The sequence below is a fragment of the Cibotium barometz genome, chromosome 64 (assembly GCF_041138505.1).
Source record: "Cibotium barometz isolate CiBa-2024 chromosome 64, ASM4113850v1, whole genome shotgun sequence".
Classification (NCBI taxonomy): domain Eukaryota; kingdom Viridiplantae; phylum Streptophyta; class Polypodiopsida; order Cyatheales; family Cibotiaceae; genus Cibotium; species Cibotium barometz.
The window spans coordinates 25,275,522-25,296,428 of record NC_141109.1 but is presented as its reverse complement, the minus strand read 5'-3'; the positions used below and the strand labels follow the sequence as shown (position 1 = coordinate 25,296,428).

At 41.7% G+C, this 20,907-nt stretch overlaps 1 protein-coding gene across 1 annotated transcript; it reads left to right on the top strand.

Annotated features, from left to right (window-relative positions):
* Window positions 1-1,274: 1,274 nt before the first annotated feature.
* On the top strand, window positions 1,275-4,681 carry LOC147603461 (uncharacterized). The gene is made up of 2 exons (XM_086796937.1): window positions 1,275-3,267; window positions 3,468-4,681. The coding sequence occupies exons 1-2, from the start codon at window positions 1,401-1,403 to the stop codon at window positions 4,229-4,231; spliced, it is 2,631 nt and encodes an 876-aa protein (XP_086653063.1). The 5' UTR covers window positions 1,275-1,400; the 3' UTR covers window positions 4,232-4,681.
* Window positions 4,682-20,907: the final 16,226 nt, after the last annotated feature.

Sequence of the window (20,907 nt, the reverse complement as noted above, 5' to 3'; positions counted from 1 at the left end):
TGGGGGCAAAAAGTGAAAGCCTAAATGACTTTTTCTTTTATCTTTAATATAATTTCCAGCTTCGTTCAAAAAAGAAATAGTGTGTGGGGGCAAAAAGTGAAAGCCTAAAGGCTAAGGTGAAAAACTGAATCACGGGAGCAATCCACGTGGCAGGATAAGGCATATGGAATACGTTTTCTAGTTATTATATTATTATAGTATAAAAGTACGGAGGACGCGAGATCAAAATGAAATGCGATTAAGAAAAGGGACACAGCTCAGCTTTTCAAGGTTAAAAATGTTTTTTATGTCGCTTTTTGTTTTCTTTTTCCAACCATGCGGTCCGAGCCGAATATCTGGACGGTGATTGTGCGAGAATGCGACAGGTGGCGCGTTCTACCTACGTAAAGACAAGCTTTTCTAGCTGGCAGCAACTTCCGACACGTGGACACGGCTCAGACCAGTTGCTTGCAAGCCTGCAACGTGGCGCGCGGGGGTTCGTTGTTCTGTTTTTCAAAAGGATTGTGGACCCCCTCGATTGGGGCGCCGTACACGTCACCCGAGCACAACATGAGCGCATTTTTCTGCTATCAGGATGAGATGCGTTTTCTTATTGGTTGCTTTTTTTTTTTGTGGTGGGCCGAAATTATTTTGTTTCATTTGTAAAATTTCTCGTGCGGCAACTTGTGTATATTTTATTTATTCGAATTTCTGTTTCTAATTCTTTTCTTATCTTTACGCAAACCACATCATTTCAATTTGACCCAACTTAATACATTAAAACTTATTTGTGTATACTTTTAAATTTATATTTGAATAAAGTTTATTCGAATCTCCATTTCTTATTTTTTTTTCCCTTGTCTTTAAGAAAACCCCAACGAAATTCGTTGAATTAATATATACTAAAGTAAGTAGTTTACTCGCTCCTAATAAAATTGATGCAAAGTTATTCAAAAAATAAACAATAATTATTTAAAAATATGCAAGTGACGGTAAAAAGGCGGCACTGGGGCCTGCCAAGTTGCAAGTTGTGGGCCCTACGTTCCACGTCATTCTTTGACTTTTACATGTGAATTTCCTTTTTCCAAAAAATGAGAATAAATTCAAGATTTTACTCGGGGAGATGTGGTGGCATGCCGACGCTTTGCCACTTGGCACGTAGGCTTACGATTAGCCGACACGTGGGTGTGTAAGTCGAGGCCCACCGCACATGCTAGGGTTCGCACGTGTGTCCTCCGTCTTTGCTTTTCTGTTTTCACTGCTTTCTGTCTGTCCAGCATACAATTTTTGCTTTTGCTGCCGTCGTATTGGTCATCCACTATGAGGCAGGCCGCCCGCCATGCTTGACAGCCCCTGCACGCCCTCCCCCCCCCCCTCCCACACAGCACTTCTTCTTCCCTCCCCTTCCCCGTCCCGCCGCCATGGCAGAATGTCGGAACTTCTTCGACAACACAAGCTCAAGCCTGTGCAGATCGAGCTCTTTCATGGAGAGAAATCCTGCGGCTGTGGCTGATACAGACCACTGCCTTGAGCTTAGCTTGAGCCTCTCCCTCGGAGCTTCGACTTCCAAGCCCAAACAACACGACATGGTAAGACCTCTGCCTGTTTACCCTCACCCAGATAAGCAACGGAGTGGGAATTTCGCTTCGGCAGCAGAGGCGGCTCCGGCTCTCAGAGGACCGGGCGATGTGGCTATGGCCGAAAAAACCTTGCTTTCCATCAGAGATTCTGCGTTTTCGCTTCCCCTCCCCTCACGCGACCAGGTCTGGCAAACCCTGCAGAAAAACGGTGCTGTATTTGGCCAAAATTTGCGGCAATCAGACGGCCCAAAACCCTTCCACGATGGAGCTTCACCTATGTGGAACCGTAGATCAACGTCTATGCAGGTTATGATGCCTTCAAAGGACATGAGCGAAGTGGTAAGCCAGCCCATTAGGCGATCTTGCAGCAATGGGGTCCCTCCCCAGTCCCTTTCTCGCCAGGTGTCAAGTATAGAGTCTCTTTTGGAGAGGAGCCCGGAATCGCCGACATCTACGTCAGTGCACCACCAGCAGGAAGCCCTAGAATTGCAAAGGAAGAAGGAGATGCAGGCTCAAAGAAGGCAAGAAGCTCGTAAGAGGAGAAAATCCCTTATAGAAGAGAAACAGCAGAAAAAGGCCAGGCAAAACAGTGGCCTCCAACACCTTGGCAGCAAGCACTGTGTCTCATCCAATGAGAAATTTTCGCTCATGGGATTCCCTTCTATTGAAGGCGACGGCATGCCAGAAGCACATCCCAAACCTCTTGATGAAAATAACTCTGCAAAGCATGGAGATAATAAGAAGATGAGGAAAAGCAGAAGCATCAAAAAGGGTGCACACACCGAAGAGGCCATGCCGGAAACCCATCACTTGCACATGAATGACGGTAATGTCAACAAGTTGGCTCAGTCTACTATTGAGCTTGAGCATGCCAGCCATGGCAGCATGCATATGAAGGGGGGGAAATTAAGCATGCCCTCTAGTGAGCATAATCTCAGCAGCCATGGTAACGTGCAGAAGATGATGTTTGGTGAGTTCAAACGTAGCAGTCATGACAGCATGCTTATGAAAGGGGGTAATTTGATCACACCGTCTAATGTGTATGATCATACTAGCCATGGCAGCATGCAGAAGATGATGGCTTCTGGTGGTGTATCAGCTCCTGCTACAGATGTCAATATGAATGTCAATTTCCAGGCGGCAAAGGATGTAAATGAAGGTGAAGGGTTGAAATCCTTCCCCAGCAGCTACACTGAAACTGAGAGTGGGGAAACCAAAGAAGAAAATGTTAGTGGGCAAAATGACTCTTCAGAGCTTGAACCATCAAGCCAGAGTGCAACGGAGAGCAACCATGGCTATGTTGGTGTGGCAACTGCGCCCTCTGTACTCCCTTCAAAGGCAATGACAAGCAGTTCCATGACACCCCCTTTTCCTGTCTTGCCAATCCCATATCCATACCCTGTGCCAGGTGCTGCACCTGCCACTATGCCCATGCAAGTGAATTTCTCTTACCCATGCTTGATGCAACACCCTACTGCAGCCATAGCTGAAAATGGTATCTCTAACCACCCCAGCCCCTCATCCTCTCAACCCGCTGGTTCGTTCCCCCTTCCTGGCAGTTTGGGCTCGTCTTTATATTCTATGCCCACTCCAGATGGAACACATTCTTGGTATTCTGCAAATCCTGCTGGGATAATTTCTCGGTCATCAGGGGCCTTGGTCTTGAGCAGCTCCGCAAGCAAAGATTGTGTGGGGGTTTGCTCTGAAGGTCAGTTCATATTCCTTTGCTATTCTCTTTTATGCTGAAGATTTTCAGTTTGCAAGTCCCCCCCAGCCCCTCTTTCATGGAGTTATCTCAAAAGGGTCTTTGACCATGCCTCATGCATGATGGTGAGGCACCCATCAAGGTTGTTGAAAGAGTTAATGTCTTGTATTTGTGGTTTATTTATGATGTTTTTTCAATTCCAGGGAAATGGAGAGATGGCAGTGAGAAGTCAGCGTTCTCCCCAATATGGAGAACAGCATCTAGCACAAACCAAGTGGTATCAGAGCCTCAACCCTCTGTTAGGCAACTCAAACCTCAAGTTTCGATTTCAGCACCACCACAGTTGGGCCCTGCAAGGACGGCATCAGAGAAGTCAACCGACAGCGGACAGAAAGAGAAGTTAGTCAATAATGGGAACTTACATATTGAAAGGCAGCAGAGCAGGCCTATTACTTGCAGATTACAGCCCCATAACACGGCTGTTATGGATCAATCTATCACATGTCCTGAGACAGAAAGGTCCATTCTTGGTTCAAAAGCCCTTGATTTGAGACGGGATATGCGAGTGGAGTCAAGTGCCTTGAGAATGTGTAAACTAGAAATCAAGCAGGTGGAAGAAGTTAAACAGGAGGAAGGAAGCTCTGAGAGTCCGCTAGCAAGCGAACACTTGGGTCCAGAGGTATCCTGCACACAATCAGGAGTGATTGACAAGCAGAAGAGTGGATCCTTTCCCAATCTACCATGGGTGACTACAACTGGCACAGGACCCAACGGCAAGACAATTAGTGGAGTGATGTACATAGCCAGCGGGCGACAGGTCCGACTCGTATGCAGTTGTCACGGCAAGCACATGTCACCAGCTGAGTTTGTGGAGCATTCCGGGAGTGCTGATCTCTCCAACCCTGAGAGAAACATAGTCGTAAATTCATTTCCTTTTCTTAATCAATTAGCCTCAACACCGGTTTAAGCCATTGTCATTGGGAGTTCAAAAGTACTGTGGGATGCTTGCACAAAGCTTCCAAGAGATGGCCATTTCATGGCATCAAAGAGCTTTGTTTTTTCTTCCTGCAGGAATACTGGACTCCTTTTTCTCGAGGCCCATTTATGGTGGTCTCTATGCTCCTCTACAGTATGATAGCAGTGTGTAATTAACTTTCTTGTATCTCAAGCAAGAGAGAGAGCTTTGGCTTGAGCTTCCTTGGAAAGTTAGCAAGATTTAGTAAGTTGAAAGTAGTACATTCACATGGTATATGTTCAAACGTGCATGATCCACCTTATGCTTGTGGCTATGTTGCATTCAGTACAGGTTGAAATTGTCTTAATCCTGAACATCTTATACGTTTAGCACCAGTACTTCAGCTGGTGGTTGCTAGCATCACAATGTGGTTGCTTTATCCAAAGGGGTCCTTCCAATCCAGTTGTTACTATTGTTGAATTGCACCTTTTCACATGCATCGATAGTTGCTAGCATCACAATGCATAAATGAATACCTCTTGTGAGTGATATTGTCAGCTTATTATTTGACAGATTATTCACATGGCATCCTTTCTACAGAAACCATAAATTTTCGTTTTTATTAATGCCATTATGTCAAACATGAATTTTGTGCCTGTGCCTGTGCCTGTGCCTGTGCCTGTGCCTGTGCCTGTGCACATGAATGTTTACAATTGAGTTTTCTGTTTGATGATTGTTGCAATGCTTCATCGTGTCTTTTAGTAGTTGTAAAATTTGCTTGAGAAGGAATACTCTATATATTCAGTTATAGAAGCCACACTTGAACAACAAATCTCTCTCTCTCTCTCTCTCTCTCTCCGCAGCATCAAACACCTTACACTTCAGCGTGCCCCTAGTATGTTTCACCACAGAAATTCTATTTTGCTTGAAATATCAATGTTCTACCCTTTTATACAAGAAGATTGGATTTAGCTAGCTTGTCTATATTAAAGCCTACATCACTAGTAGCCATGGTTAAAGTGAAAAGATTGGGGGAGGAGAGAGAACTTGAGCTCTTGCAAGCGCACACACTCTCTAACAATGGATAAGACATACGGAGATAAAAGGCTAAAATTTTCTTTCTTGTTGCTCTCAAAAGAGGTCTACAAAAGATAAATGAAAAACAAAAAAAGTACTAGAGTACTACGTAAAAGCGGTCCATAATGTGAACACGCTAAGTAGGTGAGCTAGCAAGATAACCATGCCATGATGCGGTTGGACTAGGTAGGTGTAGTCCAACTATAGAATCACTGGAAAAGATATGTCATGTCAGCGCGCCAGTGGTGTAAAGGTAGGTGAGCTAGCAAGATAACCATGCCATGATGTAGTTGGACTCGGTAGGTGTAGTCCAACTATAGAATCACTGGAAAAGATATGTCATGTCAGTGCGCCAGTGGTGTAAAGGTGGAATGGTCACCCAAGCACATCATGAGTGTCAGTACACTTCTCCTCAAGCTCAACTTCATCTCCAAGACTCCAAGCATAGTAAGGAGTCTGTGAAGCTTCTTTGCTCCTAAGGCCTTAGTGAAAATGTTAGCTATCTGCTTCTTTATGCTGACATACACGAGATCAGTATCTCTTGCCAAGACCTCCTCTCCGACGAAGTGATAATGGACCTCTGTGTTTGGTTCGCGCATGAAACATTGGGTTCTTGGCCAATTGTATGCTACTAAGATTGTCGCAATAGATGACAACATGTCTTTTCACTTTCAGTCCCAAATCTCCGAGTAGCTTACGCAACCAAGCTACCTCACATATTACCATTGTCTCACAGCACCTTTATACTTGGCCTCTGTACTCGATAAGGCAATTGTCATGTATTTCTTGCTGCTCCATGTAATAGCACAACTCCTAAAGGAAAACATAGACTTGCTAGTAGATCTTCTATCCAAGATGCTACCAACCCAATTTGCATCAGTGTATCCATACGCTTTTAACTATATACCAACCTTATAGAAAAGGGCATAATCCACTGTGGACCTCACGTAACGTAGTGTGCGCCTCACACTATCCAAATGCGGCTTCTGAGGAGCCTGCATAAACTGACTCTCCAACCCAACTATGTAGTTCATTCTGACTCGATGATCGTCATGTATATCAAGTTGTCCACTATCTTCCTATATATAGTCGCATTCTTCAAAATCTTACCTGCATTTGCATTGAGCTTGCCATTATGATCCAACGGTATAGAAATGGGCTTACAACCAGCCATATTTAGACAATATATCGAGCTGTGAGATAGCCATATGCCTTCAATTGCCATTATGATCCAATGGTATAGAAATGGGCTTACAACCAGCCATGCCATATTTGGACAATATATCGAACTATGAGACAGCCATATGCCCTCAATTGTCATCCCCAACAATCAAGTCATCCACATAGATGGTGATAACCACAATCCACTTATCACTCTTTGCACATAGAGTGAATGGTAATAAGATACTGTGTAATCTTATCATGCCATGCTCTTGGTACCTACTTTAAGCCATACAAGTCTTTACATAGCCTATATACGTAATCTAGGTGACTCAAATCCTCATAACTAGGTGACTAATTCAAGTATACTTCTTCTTGTAACTCACCATACAAGAACGCATTCTTTACATCCATTTGCTGATGCAAAACCCAAACTTTTAATGTAGCCACTATAATAACAGCTCTCACAGTTGTCATCTTGGCAACAGGGTTGAATATCTCCTCATAATCAATGTCGTAGGTCTGAGCATAATCTTTGGCAACCAACCTCACCTTGTATCTGCTAATGCTTCTATCTGAGTTGTGCTGCACTTTATAGACCCACTTACATCCAATAGCCTTTTTACGCTCAAGAAAAAGTAACAATTCCCATGTCTTATTTGCAACCAATGCAGCCATTTCTTCATCCATGGATTTCTCCCGATGTACATGCCCAAGAGTATTCTCAAAACATGTGGGTTCACCTTTTCCATGTATACATAATGGTGAGCTACATAACCATCATACGTCAATCTCTAAATAGGGTGTGATCCCACCCGACATGTGTGGTCCTGGATCTATCCATGGTGTCCTTATTACGGCTATCTTAGTCTTCCTTGCACTAGATGTCCTGATAGCTGGAATCCCAAACTCTCATCAAGGCTCTGCTCTCTGAGCCACTAGACTCTCCATCAACATATGAATGCCTTGCTGAAATGTCAGGCATACCAAGAGACTCATCAACCTTCTCTTATGCACTTGCTGAACTAGTAAGTCTGGTTTTATAATGCAGGCTGCCACTCCATGGTCTATCAACAGACCCTTATGCGCAATCACCTGCTCTTATGTATCAGAGTCCCAATCGAGCCTTTTATAACAGCATACCAACTTCTCATCTCATTAAAGACAACATCCTTACTCACTCTCATCTCACATGTGACAAGGTTATATAACATTTGTATCCCTTTTGCTTAAGGATGTAACCAATGTGACAAGGTTATGTAACATTTGTATCCCTTTTGCTTAAGGATGTAACCAATGAATACACATTTTTCATCCTTTGGATCCAACTTACTGCATACCTCATTAGGAATGTGTACATATGCAATGCATCCACAAACTTTCAAGTGTGACAAATCTAGTTTTATGTCACAGTATACGCTGGAGTCACACCATGCATTGCCCACTAGAGGGGTCATGTTCATAATGTCAGAGTTTGCATAGTTGTACTCAATAAAGGAGGGCACGCTCTTCTTCTTAACTGCTGGGAGAAGCCACCATAGCTAAGAGAAGAGACAAAATTATAATTATGATTAGTATATTGATTAGTCTCTTCATTAGTCTTCTTTTCACCTATATACATGACCGTCCTTTCATAGTACACTTAAAAGTTTCCATGGGCATGGCCAATCTACTTCCTAGCCTTCGACCCCTTTCACATACACTTAATATCTTGGCCTAAGGCCCAAAATATACATGAGAGATTTTGACTTTGTTAAGCCATCCCCACCCATGAGGTTTTATAGTTAAAACCATATAGATGTATGTACATGTGCATTCTCAAATGAATGGGGAATATCATTAAGGACTATCATGCTCTTGCTTGAGCCATGTATGTTGGGACATACACACGTGTATGGCTGTAAATTGAACTTAATGCCTTCAAATCAACCCATAAAGCATGCTCCATAGTGGCATACAAGCCTCGTGATGCTTCTAAGCAATATGCATCCTTAACCACACAACAAGTATAGGGCTATCCAAATTGAATTTCTCGGAATTTCCAACAAGTTAACTCATTGTTATCAAGCTTCATTGGACCCCTCAAATTCATCTAGCATCCCATAAATCCTTCCAATGTAGAGGCAGGTTGCCAACAAGCTTATTCCTTAGGTAATCCTTGCCATTTAACTAAGTATTCCACCAATGTACAATCAAAGGATCCTATTTCTAGTGCCCAAAATCATTTTTGGCACATACTTGATCAGCCTCTCCTCATTCTTTAGCGGTAGCTCATCTTGCACAAGCACTTCTATCCCAAGGTATGCCTTTGGATGTGATACATGAAACACATCATGATTCCTTGAAGTTGATGGAAGCCCCAACTGGTAAGCAACCTCACCAACACGCTTCAAAACCTTGTATGGCCCATAATATCAATGAACTAACTTAGTGTTTGTGTTTCCTTAAGAGCGCCATATCTAGTCTCATGAATTCTTAAGAAGACCTAATCCCCTTCCTTGAATTCCAATGGCCTCCTATGAGCATTTGCATAGTTTCTCATTCTCTCTTGAGCTTGCCTCATATTAGTCTTACATTGTTGTAAGAGTGCATCCACCTTTTCCTTCTCCTCTTTTACATTAGGATTCACTTCCTCTTGCTTTTGAACCATAATTCACTTTATACCCATATAGTGCTTCATACGGTGACATACTAATACTCTCATGATGTGTGCTATTATGAGTAAACTCAGTAAAGCGACAACCATTTTATCCCAAAACACCTTGTGTATCATGTCAATAATGTCTCTAAGTAAGTTTTCACCCACTTATTCACCCTCTCGATTTGCCAATCAGTCTCAAGGTGATAAGTGGTGCTAGGTTTCAAAATAGCTTCCATGATCTCAAACAATGTCCTCCAAAATGAGCTCATAAACTTCACATCACGATCGCTCACAATTTGTTACGGTATTTCATGCAACTTGAACACATGATCCACACTATTTTGCAACCTTAGATGCCGAATACTTGACTTTGGAAGGAATAAAGGGTGCCACCTTTGTTATATGCGGTGTCCACAACCACATATATGCTATCCCATCCCCTCTTTTTGTGAGGTAGCCATGTAATAAAATATGAGTCCATTTGCCCTTAGTAATAGGTAAAGGTTAAAGTAATCCACTGGGCTTATATGTGGGATCCTTGTTTTGTTGGCATGGTAGACAACTTATCACAAAATTATGCACATATTTCCACATATCCTTCTAATAGAAATTTTTTCTTGGTTTGTCAAAGGTCTTCAATAGCCCCATGTGCCCCAACAATGGAGAAGAATGCATTTTCTCCAATACCCTCTTCTTGTAGCTTGATGTAGGCGCACAAGGTAGACCTTACCTTTGTAGTAAATGAGACCATTATGAAGCTCATAATGCGGCAAATCATCATGGAAACCTTGCTGTACATGGGTACCACTTCCTCATCCAAAAGTTACTCTTCTTGAATATCCATAATCCAATCCTTGTGTACCTTCAATATTGCCATGCATAAGCATGCAGGCATATTGCCATCCTTATATGTACCTCTAATATTGCCATGCAAGAACATACCCACATATTGCCATCCTTGTAGACCTCCGCTATTTCCATGCATGAACATGCCCACATATGTGATAATGCATCTGCCACTACATTCTTCTTCCCTTTCATGTAAGAGATCCCGAAATCATAGCTTTGTAGAGCGGACACTTCTTTGCTTAAGACCAAGGGTAGATTGAGATAAGAAGTATTGGAGTGTTCTATAATTGTTTTTCACAAAAAAATGACTCCCATACCAGTAATGATACCAATTCTTTATTGCATAAAGTATTTCCAACACCTCTTGATCATATATTCACATGGCCATCTCTTTCTCATTTAGCTTCTGACTCTCAAATGCAATGACTCCATGTTCTTGAAACAAAAAACAGCCCCAATGCCTCTTCCACATGCATCGGCTTGTACCATGAATGGCTTTGCAAAATTTGGGCATACAATTATAGGTGTTATTCCCTTGAGCTCCTCAAAGCTCTTACGACAATGGCATCCCAAAAGAAAGTTTCTTTCTTAAGCTTGTTGGTGAGAGAAGCGATAATGTGAGCATATCACTTGATGAACCTCCTATAAAATGAAGAAACCCCTCAATTGAGTGGTGTCTATAGGTTTAGGCCAATCCTTGACACACTCAACCTTCTTAGGATCCACCATAATGCCTTCCTTGCTTGCTACGTGTCCAAAATACTCAACCCTTTGTGCCATAAAAGTGTACTTGCTCTCTTTTTCATACAATTTTTTGGCCCTTAAAGCATCCAAAATAGCCCTTACATGCATCAAGTGCTCTTACTCACTCTTACTATATATTAAGATGTCCTTAAAGAATGCAAGCACCCATTTAGAAAGGAAAGGCCGAAGCACATCAATGCTTGGAAAGTGGCTGGTGCATTGCACAAAACAAACAGCATAACAAAGTAGTAGTAGCCCTCTCTTGATTCAAAAAGCCATTTTATATTCATCATACTCTTTTGATCTCAAGTTAATCTTTGAGAAATAATAAGCACCCTTCAAATCATCATCAAGTCATCAATTCATGGAATATGAAATCTATTCTTAATAGTTGACTTGTTTAAATCCTTGTAGTCCACACACATGCAAAAAGTTTTGTCCTTCTTCTTGACCAAGAGTGTGAGTGATACAATGGGTGATTGGCTAGGCGTAACCCATCCTATATCCATAAGCTCTTATACTTGATTTGCCACTTCATCATTTTATACCTTTGATAACCTATAAGTTGGTTTGTTGTGACGGGCTTAGTTTGTGTCTCTCAAACTCTATTCCATGACCCACCTCCCTCTTTGGCAACAACAAGTACTTCCACAGCACATCCTCATACTCCTTTAACCTCTTCATGCCTTTATGAAAAACTTCACCCTTTTCACCATTGTCTTCTTCTTTGCAAAGCTGTAGTATGTATATGGATCCCATGTTCTTGATCTCCCTCTTGAGTTGCATGGCATTAATCATCTTGATCCTTGACATATGAGTCCTAGCGATGAATGTAGCCTCTTCATTACCATGCATATGTTAAGCTTACCCTAACGTGTTGTGGGAACTCGCCGATCCACCAAGCTCAAACTTTGCTCAAGAGATCCATCGTAGCCACTTGTCTCACTGCCCTCCTCCCACACTCATTGTCACACCAAGGTGGTTGCTCTAATCGAATAGATGGTGCAACCTCTCTCGTGAAGATCATTTGATATCTTCGTAGAAGACGATCACGATAGCAGCCTCTAATCACTCAAGCAAGAGGAAGAGAAGAAGCAAGAGAGAACAAGTGATTAGCACTAATAACTTCCAAACCCTAACCCTAAGCATACCACATGCTAGATTGGAGTTGCAAGAGACAGGGAGAGAGAACACTCCACTTCTATTGCACAAATCGGAGAATGAGTTACAAACAAGAGAAATTGGCTTTTGTAGATCCAAGCCTTTTTCCCACTAGGCTGCCCGGGAGTAAGTGACCTGGGGCGCCCGAAACATAGTTACAAGGCTTTTCTGTATGGTTTGGCCAACTGACCAAGATCCTCTTGTCTATCCTTCTTTGAAACTCAATACTTGGGAGCGTCTTCAAGGCGTTTCCCTCATCAAATGACAGAATTTACAATATAAAGTGGGTGCCCATTACATAAGTGTACAGACATAGTTGTTGTAGGAATGTGTTAACCAATATGTGGTTAATGTACTCCCCTTCCTAAACTCGATCGTGTCCTCAATGATCGGTAAGAGGTTGGCGAGGCATACCAGGAAGTGTTACACTTGGTTGGTTCTCTGGTCTCTCTGAAAATGAGAGGGGGTGGGGGAGTTAGTAAGATCGAAAGAAGTTAGTGAAGTACATGCAATTAAGTATCCAACGAGTCTGATGGGCTCTTATGAGTTGTCATGCTTGTATATGCCCAGAAGTACTCGTTATTTTATTTTAAGTGTTTTTTTCTATTTTTTCACCTTTGTGGCAGAGGAGTTAGATTACTTGAATGAGTAGACTAGCACAGAATACTTAATGAACAGTATCCAAGTTGTAGGTGGGATTATTAAGGAGGGGTTAGTAAAACAATGGTGTTAGTAAAAGCAAGTGGCAAGGGGGAATTCTGGAGGGACAAGGAGGCAACGCACATGGAAATTGCTTGGGCTCTGAGATGTATATTGATGGCAGTATTTATGAAGCTCTAGCATCCTTGTCGTCAAGACATTGTGATGGGTATCTTGGCTCCCATGGATGTTGCAGTGTTCTCTCTTTTTCTTTTTGTGGGTTGTCTTCTTCCTCCATTGTAGCTTCTGGAACTGGGATCCTGTGTCGATAGGAGTGATCCAAAGTAGGATGAATTAGGCACATGAAGCAGAGTTATTCGGGTGAAGCGGGGGTCATTGAGAAAATCCAGGTGATGGGTCGTACCATTGACCAAGCTTGCGCCCACACCATGGTCCCCCCATCCAGAGATGTACTTGGATGGCTGTCGATGATGAGTCTTCGTGTGTTGTGTGCGCATAGGACACAGTAGCCTAGTGAGAATTGCAGGTGTTGTGCATGGATGAGGGAAAAAGGTGTGCTCGTGGTCCTAATCTCCTAGATATTCCTAATCACCTAAATACTTTTTTTTCGGGTCCTCATGTAGGTGAGGACTTACATGTGCTTATTATTACTGGTTAGCACCTTTAAAGAGGGTTTTGTATTGAGTGGTGACCCACCTGGCGAGATTTATGAGCTTACCTTTAAGTGTATCTTTGAGTGGTTGGATAAGCTCTACCATTTGTAGCACTTCCCCTTGCTTTGGTAGCGAATTCAATGGTCTGGGTGGAGCATCGGGTATGAGGCTCCGTGTGGGTTGAAAGGGCTGGGTGAGTTGAGCTTTTGAGTGCCCATGGGTTGGGTAGGGGCAAGTCCGTAGGATTTAGTCAATGAAGAGGGGATTTTCTTGCCCATTGGTCGCCAAACCATCTGCGTCAAGTGAACAGGTGCTGGCTTAGTTGGTGTGGTTTGGGCCAACTACTGAGGGTTATGCCTTGGAACCAATGATGGAGTTGCCATCATTGAAGCCTTGAGCTGGTAAGAGGCGCTTGGGCACCCATCGTCGAGGCTTCTTGGTTTGTGGTCGAAGAGATTTTGAGCGAGTCGACACGGAGGATAAGCCTTTGATTGGGGATTTGGGAGTCGCAAGTGTGTGGATGATTTCCTCTTGGGGACACAAGAGGACTGTGGCCTTTTTGTGGTTAATTTCCATGGTGACCATTTCTTTGCGCCAATTGATTTGGCTGGTATCAATTTGGCCATGAAGTGCTCTTGCATATCTATGACATGAGATATGCACTTCAATTGGTTATTTCCTATAGAATTTTAGGAATGAAATACCCAACACTCATTAAACGCATTTCATTTTAAAGTTGAAAGTAAGTGTTTTCTTGTGTAAGTGTGGGTTTGCCAAGAGTTTTCCATGCCTCCAAGAATATGAGATTGGTGTGTGGACCATAGGGTAGATGTGAGCTTGCCACCATTGTATACCATTCGCTCAGTCGGGAATCCAATCCATATTCGTGGTGGGTTGAGTTCTGGGCGGAAGTTCAGGGGCGGTGGAATACTTGCAAGTTATTGTTGGGGATGAGAAAGTACTCTTAATTGTACAAGGGCTATGCCAACCTAGTTTGATAAATAAATACCTGCGTGGGCGCCACGCTTTGGGGCCAATTGGTCTTTTGTGCAAGAGCACTCTAGCTCCACTTATTCTTTTTCTTCTTCCAAGTTTATTATTCTAGTTCTTAAAGAGATTTAAGTGTGCTCACTGCCGGTCAAGTTTTGAAGGCCGGTTTCATCTTGTGCATTACAGATCCTTTGCCCTCGGAGAAACACTAGGGTTGAGCTGTAGAAAATCATAGCAGATTGGATGCTTGTAGGTCAGACTCTAGTGACTTGGCCCTGCATTTCCAAATCCTTTCTGCCATGTTAGCTAATCTTTTTTTACTGTTCTTCCCATCCCCATTCACCGTGTGATTGCACCATATTGTACATAACTACTTTGATGATGATGACTTGCACTTTGCTTACCTTTTTCTACAAGGTATCTTTCTTGTCAAGCATCTCTATGATAATTCAAAATAACTGTCGTTTACACAAAACTGTGCGTCTCCTTTTGGGGCACCCTTTTGACAGCAATGGATACTTCCGAAGTAACAACATCAACAATCAAAGTAGCAGTTGGTCACAGGTTCTCCTCTTTCTCTTTTCTTGTTTCTTTTAAGGTTCTGGGTTCATTTCTTTTTTTGCTTAGCTTTCATGCATGCTGATTGTAGAATTCCACTATAAATTACTGGTAGAGCTGATCTTGTTAAAGCCAAAAAGAATTTTGCTGTTTCAGTGGGATAAAGAAGAGAGACAAACAATGGAGGGCTCAAAGGCTTTGAAAAGAGAGAGCACTTGAAAAAGCTCTATCTTCTAGTGAAAAGAAACAAGAAAAAACACAAAAAAATAAACTCAAGTTTGATGCACTCCCCGTCCCAAAGAATCAACGTTACTTTTCCTTGGGGAAGCGTGAGGGTGGTCGTGCTGTTAGCTGAGTTAATTGTACTTGTAACGTTCTGGACCCAGCTTCATCCAAGGATGATTGCTTCATGTGTCTCACCTATGGAACCACATAAAACTTACAAGCCAATGGGTTAGAGACAGTATGTATAGTTTGTGTAAAAGACCCAAGGCTTTGTATACATTGTCTCCACTAGGCAGTTGAATTTTGGCACACGCACTATAAAGAGAGGGTTTGCCTATGGAGACCCATGTTTCCCATGGTAAAAGATTGTGGCTAGTTGTGGGAGATAGCAAGGCATGTTTTCGTTGCATATTTCTGCCAAAGGGGAAATCTAGCCATACCCGAAGGGGGTGGTCGTTTTGTGTTGGGGAGCTACAATTACACTCAGGGTATTAAGCAAGGCAATGGACTTGTAGGGTTCATGAAGGGACTGACCGTTGGAGCACAAATTGTGTGCCGAGTTTGTGATCTAGGAGGGTATCAAGTGTAGCAAGGATTTTCAGCCAATCCTGGTTGACTTCATCACTATTGACAGAAGCGACCGTGTATGGCACCCACACGTCATCAAGGGCTTGATGACAAGCATTGCAAATAAACAGATTGTCGCTCTAGGTGGTGGTCACAGAGTCTTTGGCAAAGGGACCTCTAGCCCCATGGGATGTGAGTGCCAAGTATATAAATTTACTTTAAGCATTTGAGTCCCTTTACAGAGGTGGACAAGACGTGTGTCCCAGTCATGGATCAGTTGTGTTTTATCGCATGAAGGGTCTGCCCAGGATGCTGACATAGGTGGCATTATAAAAGTCCATGACAACAAATGTGAGGCTGAAGGTCATGTCACAGACTTTACCTTGAGGTCATGTGCTTGGCCCAAGGGTCGTGTAGATTTCCCGTTCACCAATGTGGTGGGATCAAGTCATGTGGTTAGCCCCAGTTTTCCCAACATGTTCTTGTGAGGATGCTTACACCAGCACCTCCATCCCTTCTCTTTTTTATTCTTGCTTACGTGTATGATGGTTACTTTCTTGAAGAGGATTTCTTTCATGTTACTCCCTCACGTTAGCTTCTTGTTCATCCACCTTTTGTGAGAAATAACCACCGTGAAGTACATTCTCTTCTTACATCCATCTAGGCATAGAGAGCTTTACCTTCAACCCCATAGCTATGGAGCATTCCGGTGTGACAATAGAGTGAGGAAACAATGACAAGCTAGCACATTCTCTTCTTGCCTCTAGCTAGACATAGAGAGCTCTACCTTCAACCCCATAGCTATGGAGCATTCCGGGTGTGACAACAACGGAGTGAGGAAACTGATGGATGAGCTACCGCATTCACATCGGGGAGTTGCATTTTGGCTCAAAGGCAAGACACAATGACACATGATTTGACAAAGGCTAAGGTAAGCTCTTGACTTGAACCGCTTAATTTTAAGCCTCAACTATAGCACCAAGCAACTTAATTAGTGCCTACTTACTAAAATGTGAGCTATATCAAGGGATTTTGAGCATAAAATGTGAGCTATATCAAGTGATCTTTTGAGCATAAAATGGGATTATGATGTGTTTCATTATCCATGATCACTTTCATGAATTTATGGTCAATTATTTTTTTCATCTCTTTAACTCTAACTAGTTACAAAAGCTAACACTATTATGCAATCAAACAACAAAGAAAACACACACAAAAAAGTACAAATTAACGATTTTTATTATAGCTTAACACTTAAAATGCAAAAACGATTAAAATACTTGATTTCTTTGGTTTCTCCATTGCTTCAAGGTCCTAAACAACAACAAAAACTCAAATTAAAACACTAGACTAGGAGATTCACATTCTAATTGGGCTATTTTAATGTATTCACAATAGTAAAGTAAGGGAGTTCTAAAAGATAGGGTGCCTCCCCCCGCCGATAGGGGCACCAAAGATATTCACCAAATTGGAAACACTTGATTCTTGCATAAGGGGAGGAAGGGAAAGAAAGTAAGGGTCTTCAACAGTTTACACCCTTAGCCATCTAACAGTACACAACCCACTCTTATGGAGAAGCTAGGGTTCTCTACCTTTCCTCTATTCATTGTGTTATCCCAATGGAGCTATGTAAATGGGTAAAGGAGCAATGAGGGAAAGAAATATAAAAATCTCAACCTCAGTTCCTTCATGAGTGTAAGGAATGGGGAAGAGATGGAGAAAGAGATGGACATGGAGAGAAGCTAGAATTCATCACTCTAAGCACACACAATCCACAAGCATGCAAGCGTTAGAGAATGCAGAGATTAATATGGAGAAGGGAAAGAAAGTAAGGGTCTTTGACAGTTTACATCCTTAGCCATCCAACAGTACACAACCCACTCTTATGGAGAAGCTAGGGTTCTCTACCTTGCTTCCATTCATTGGTGTTACCCCAATGGAGCTATGTAAATGGGTAAAGGAGCAATGAGGGAAAGAAATATAAAAATCTCAATTTCAATTCCTTCATGAGTGTAAGGAATGGGGAAGAGATGGAGATGGAGAGAAGCTAGAATTCATCCCTCCAAGCACACACAATCCACAAGCATGCAAGCATTAAAGAGAATGGAGAGATGAAGATGGAGCAGGAGAGAAGCTAGCATTCATCACTCCAAGCACACATACAAAATACACAAGCATGAAAGCATTAAAGAGAAAACAAGGAAGCATCAAAGAGAAAATATCAAGCATGCAAGTTATCACTGTAAGAGCGACTTAGATTAATTATGATAATGGGATTGTCTTTTCTCATTATTAAAGAGAAAACAAGCAACCATACAAGATATCATTGCAAGAGCACAAGAAGACTTAGACTCAATTATGATAATGGGAATATGTATTTTCTCATTATTAAAAATATCTTATATACATGGCTTCCTACTATGTACGAGCACTCGATCGTTACCTATGGTATGCCTATGGGCCCAAAATCTAGTAAAGTTAATATCTAGGCTATGTATATATAAATTATATTGTAGTCGACAATACACATGTCGTAGGATCAACTACATCCCATAATCAATCATCATGAAGTTCATGTCACAATTTCATGAAGCTACATCCCATAATCATGAAGCGCATGTCACAATTACAATCGGTGATACCAAAGTGACAAAAATGCATTTGAAGTAATGTTAAAACCAAATGTGATTAATGTCAAAAATCATGGGTACCATGTGCATGCCCCCTTTTATATGAGGAGGTATGCCCTTGGGCTTGTACATCAATGTGGGATAATTTCCTTTGCTCATGTGGCTTCATGCTAGGCTTTGCACTTGCTTAGCTACTCATTCTTATGCCCTATCTTTTCCTTGTGCTCAATGGCACCACATTTCTCAACACCCCCCCCTTGGTACCATTTTCTTAGGCTATTACAAGGTGGCTAGATGCGAGTTTTACAACATATTTTCCACCCCCTCATTTCTAACTTGGTTGGATAACTCAGAGTCTCTTTGGCTTGGTTACTCTCTAGCTCAGAGGTTACTTTAGAGATGGTCACGTTGATTTTCACTCCCCTAGGATGCTACTTTGGCTACTCTCTGGTGGTCGAGTGTTTTACATTTGCATATCAATTTGCCTACTCATTTGGTGGCTTTTATAACATATGATTTAGGTTAGGGTAGTGGTTGGTAGCTTTTACAACAAATGATTTAGGTTAGGGTAGTGTTTGGTAGCTTCTTTTTAGCTTAGTGTTGTTTCTCACTTGAGGTCTCCTTGTTTTTGCGTGATGAAGATCCCTTGTTTCTTCCTTCATTCTTCATGTCAATGTCATGTCCTTATTTTTCTTTTTTGCATTGCCTACTCATTTGGTGGCTTTTATAACATATGATTTAGGTTAGGGTAGTGGTTGGTAACTTTAACAACAAATGATTTAGGTTAGGGTAGTGTTTGGTAGCTTCTTTTTAGCTTAGTGTTGTTTCTCACTTGAGGTCTCCTTGTTTTTGCGTGATGAAGATCCCTTGTTTCTTCCTTCATTCTTCATGTCAATGTCATGTCCTTATTTTTCTTTTTTGCATTGCTGGATGTGTCTTGGCTCTTGGTCTTTGCTCTTTAGCTTGACTCTTAGCTCTTTGACAAGCTCTTTGATGTGGACTTGGTTCTTCTTGTTGCCACTTTGTGCTTAGTGATTTGATTCTTCTTCCTTAAGTGCCATTTGTGCTTCATTGTATATGCTTTCATGTGTGAGTGCCATATATGTGGTCACTTCATGTGTGTGTACTTTTGGCATGCTTAGGAAAGTGGTCACTTTATGTGTATGTACTTTTGACATGCTTAGGAAAGTGTTTTGTGTATCTTTACTTTGCTTATGCACATGTGTGTACCCATTCATGCTAATGAGGTGATTTTCCCCCCTATATGTCCCTTCCCCAATAAACCTTCCTATGATATTTGTCATGCTTTTGATGCTATGTGAGAAGGTCTTACCGTGAGTTTTGTCTAGCTTCAATTGCAATGTCTAGTCTCTTACATGTTGCAGTTCAATGATTTGGAACAAGCTTGATGCAATAATTACATGCAATGGTGATGTTTGATGTTAGATTAAAGTACAATGATTGATTTTTTTTAAAAAGCAAAGGAGAGGTCTTACCCTGATATCGGGCAATGTCTTACTCCAAGAAGTTTGCAAAAGTTAAAACAATGCAAAAGAGTGCTTTAACAAACTTAAAAGTGAGAGATACAAAGAGGTAAGAAAGACTTGAATGCAAGTGAATGTTTGGATATGCTAAACAATACCCCCACTTGTGATTTGTAACACCAATTTTTGCTTATAACAACTAATTATTAATGATATTAATAAGTCCTTAATCCTTGATTAACACTAGCTAAAATTAGAGTGTCCAATTGAACTTGGAGAAAGCATCATTGATGGGGATTTTTACATGAGAGTGTTGCCCTTGATGAGTAGATAAGGCACACTAAAACATAACGACCTCAATCCACCCAAAAGGCACAAATCGTTAGCAAATTGACTGATTTTTTTCTCCTCTCGGGTTGTGTAGTGGCTATTTGGGTTGCGATTTGAACTGTAGCTTGCTAGGGTTATTCTCTAGCTATGCCTAAGAGAAATTAGATTATCTTGAAGCACATTAGCTGAATGAAGCGAAAAGGTAGGGAGGAGCGGTCTTTTTTGCCAAAAACGATCATTTTTGAGCAAAACATGCTAATTCCTCCAAGTCAAGGAGATGCCCTCAAGGTCAAGTAGACGCCGTGATGTGCTTGAGATACCCCTAAAATTTGGCAATGAATGGTGAAGGTAGAGAAATGGTGACCTTAAGAAATTTTGGCCACCCATAAATGGATATTTAGATAAGGTGAGTTTAATATGAGATTATGACTAATGATATGAAAATTAATGAGTTGGGGGCTAAGAAAGTGATTTGGAGAAGCTCAAAGAGGAGAGGGAGGCTTTGATACCATGTTGAGAATCATGGGTACCATGTGCATGATTATGGTGATTAGTACTAATCTTACATTAATCTAGTGATTAAGCTAATCTAAGGTGGGTGACACCTAAGCATAAACATGATGATTAACTGCTAAAATAATTAACCAAGAGACTTAAGCACAATTAGGTTACAAGATTGAGACTTGTACTCGTATATATAGAGGCTTAAGAGCTTGCTTCATGTTTTATTGCTTGAAATGGCCCCCTTTTATATGAGGGGGTACACCCTTGGGCTTGTACATCAATGTGGGGGGATAATTCCCTTTGCTCATGTGGCTTCATGGTAGGCCTTAACACCAAATCCCAAAAGTTGGGAACATTCTCTCTTATAGCAATAGAGGTTCTTGAATGACTTGTATTCTCTATTTAAATAGACTCTCACCAAGTCATTAATAGATCCAAGGGATTCAACAATACC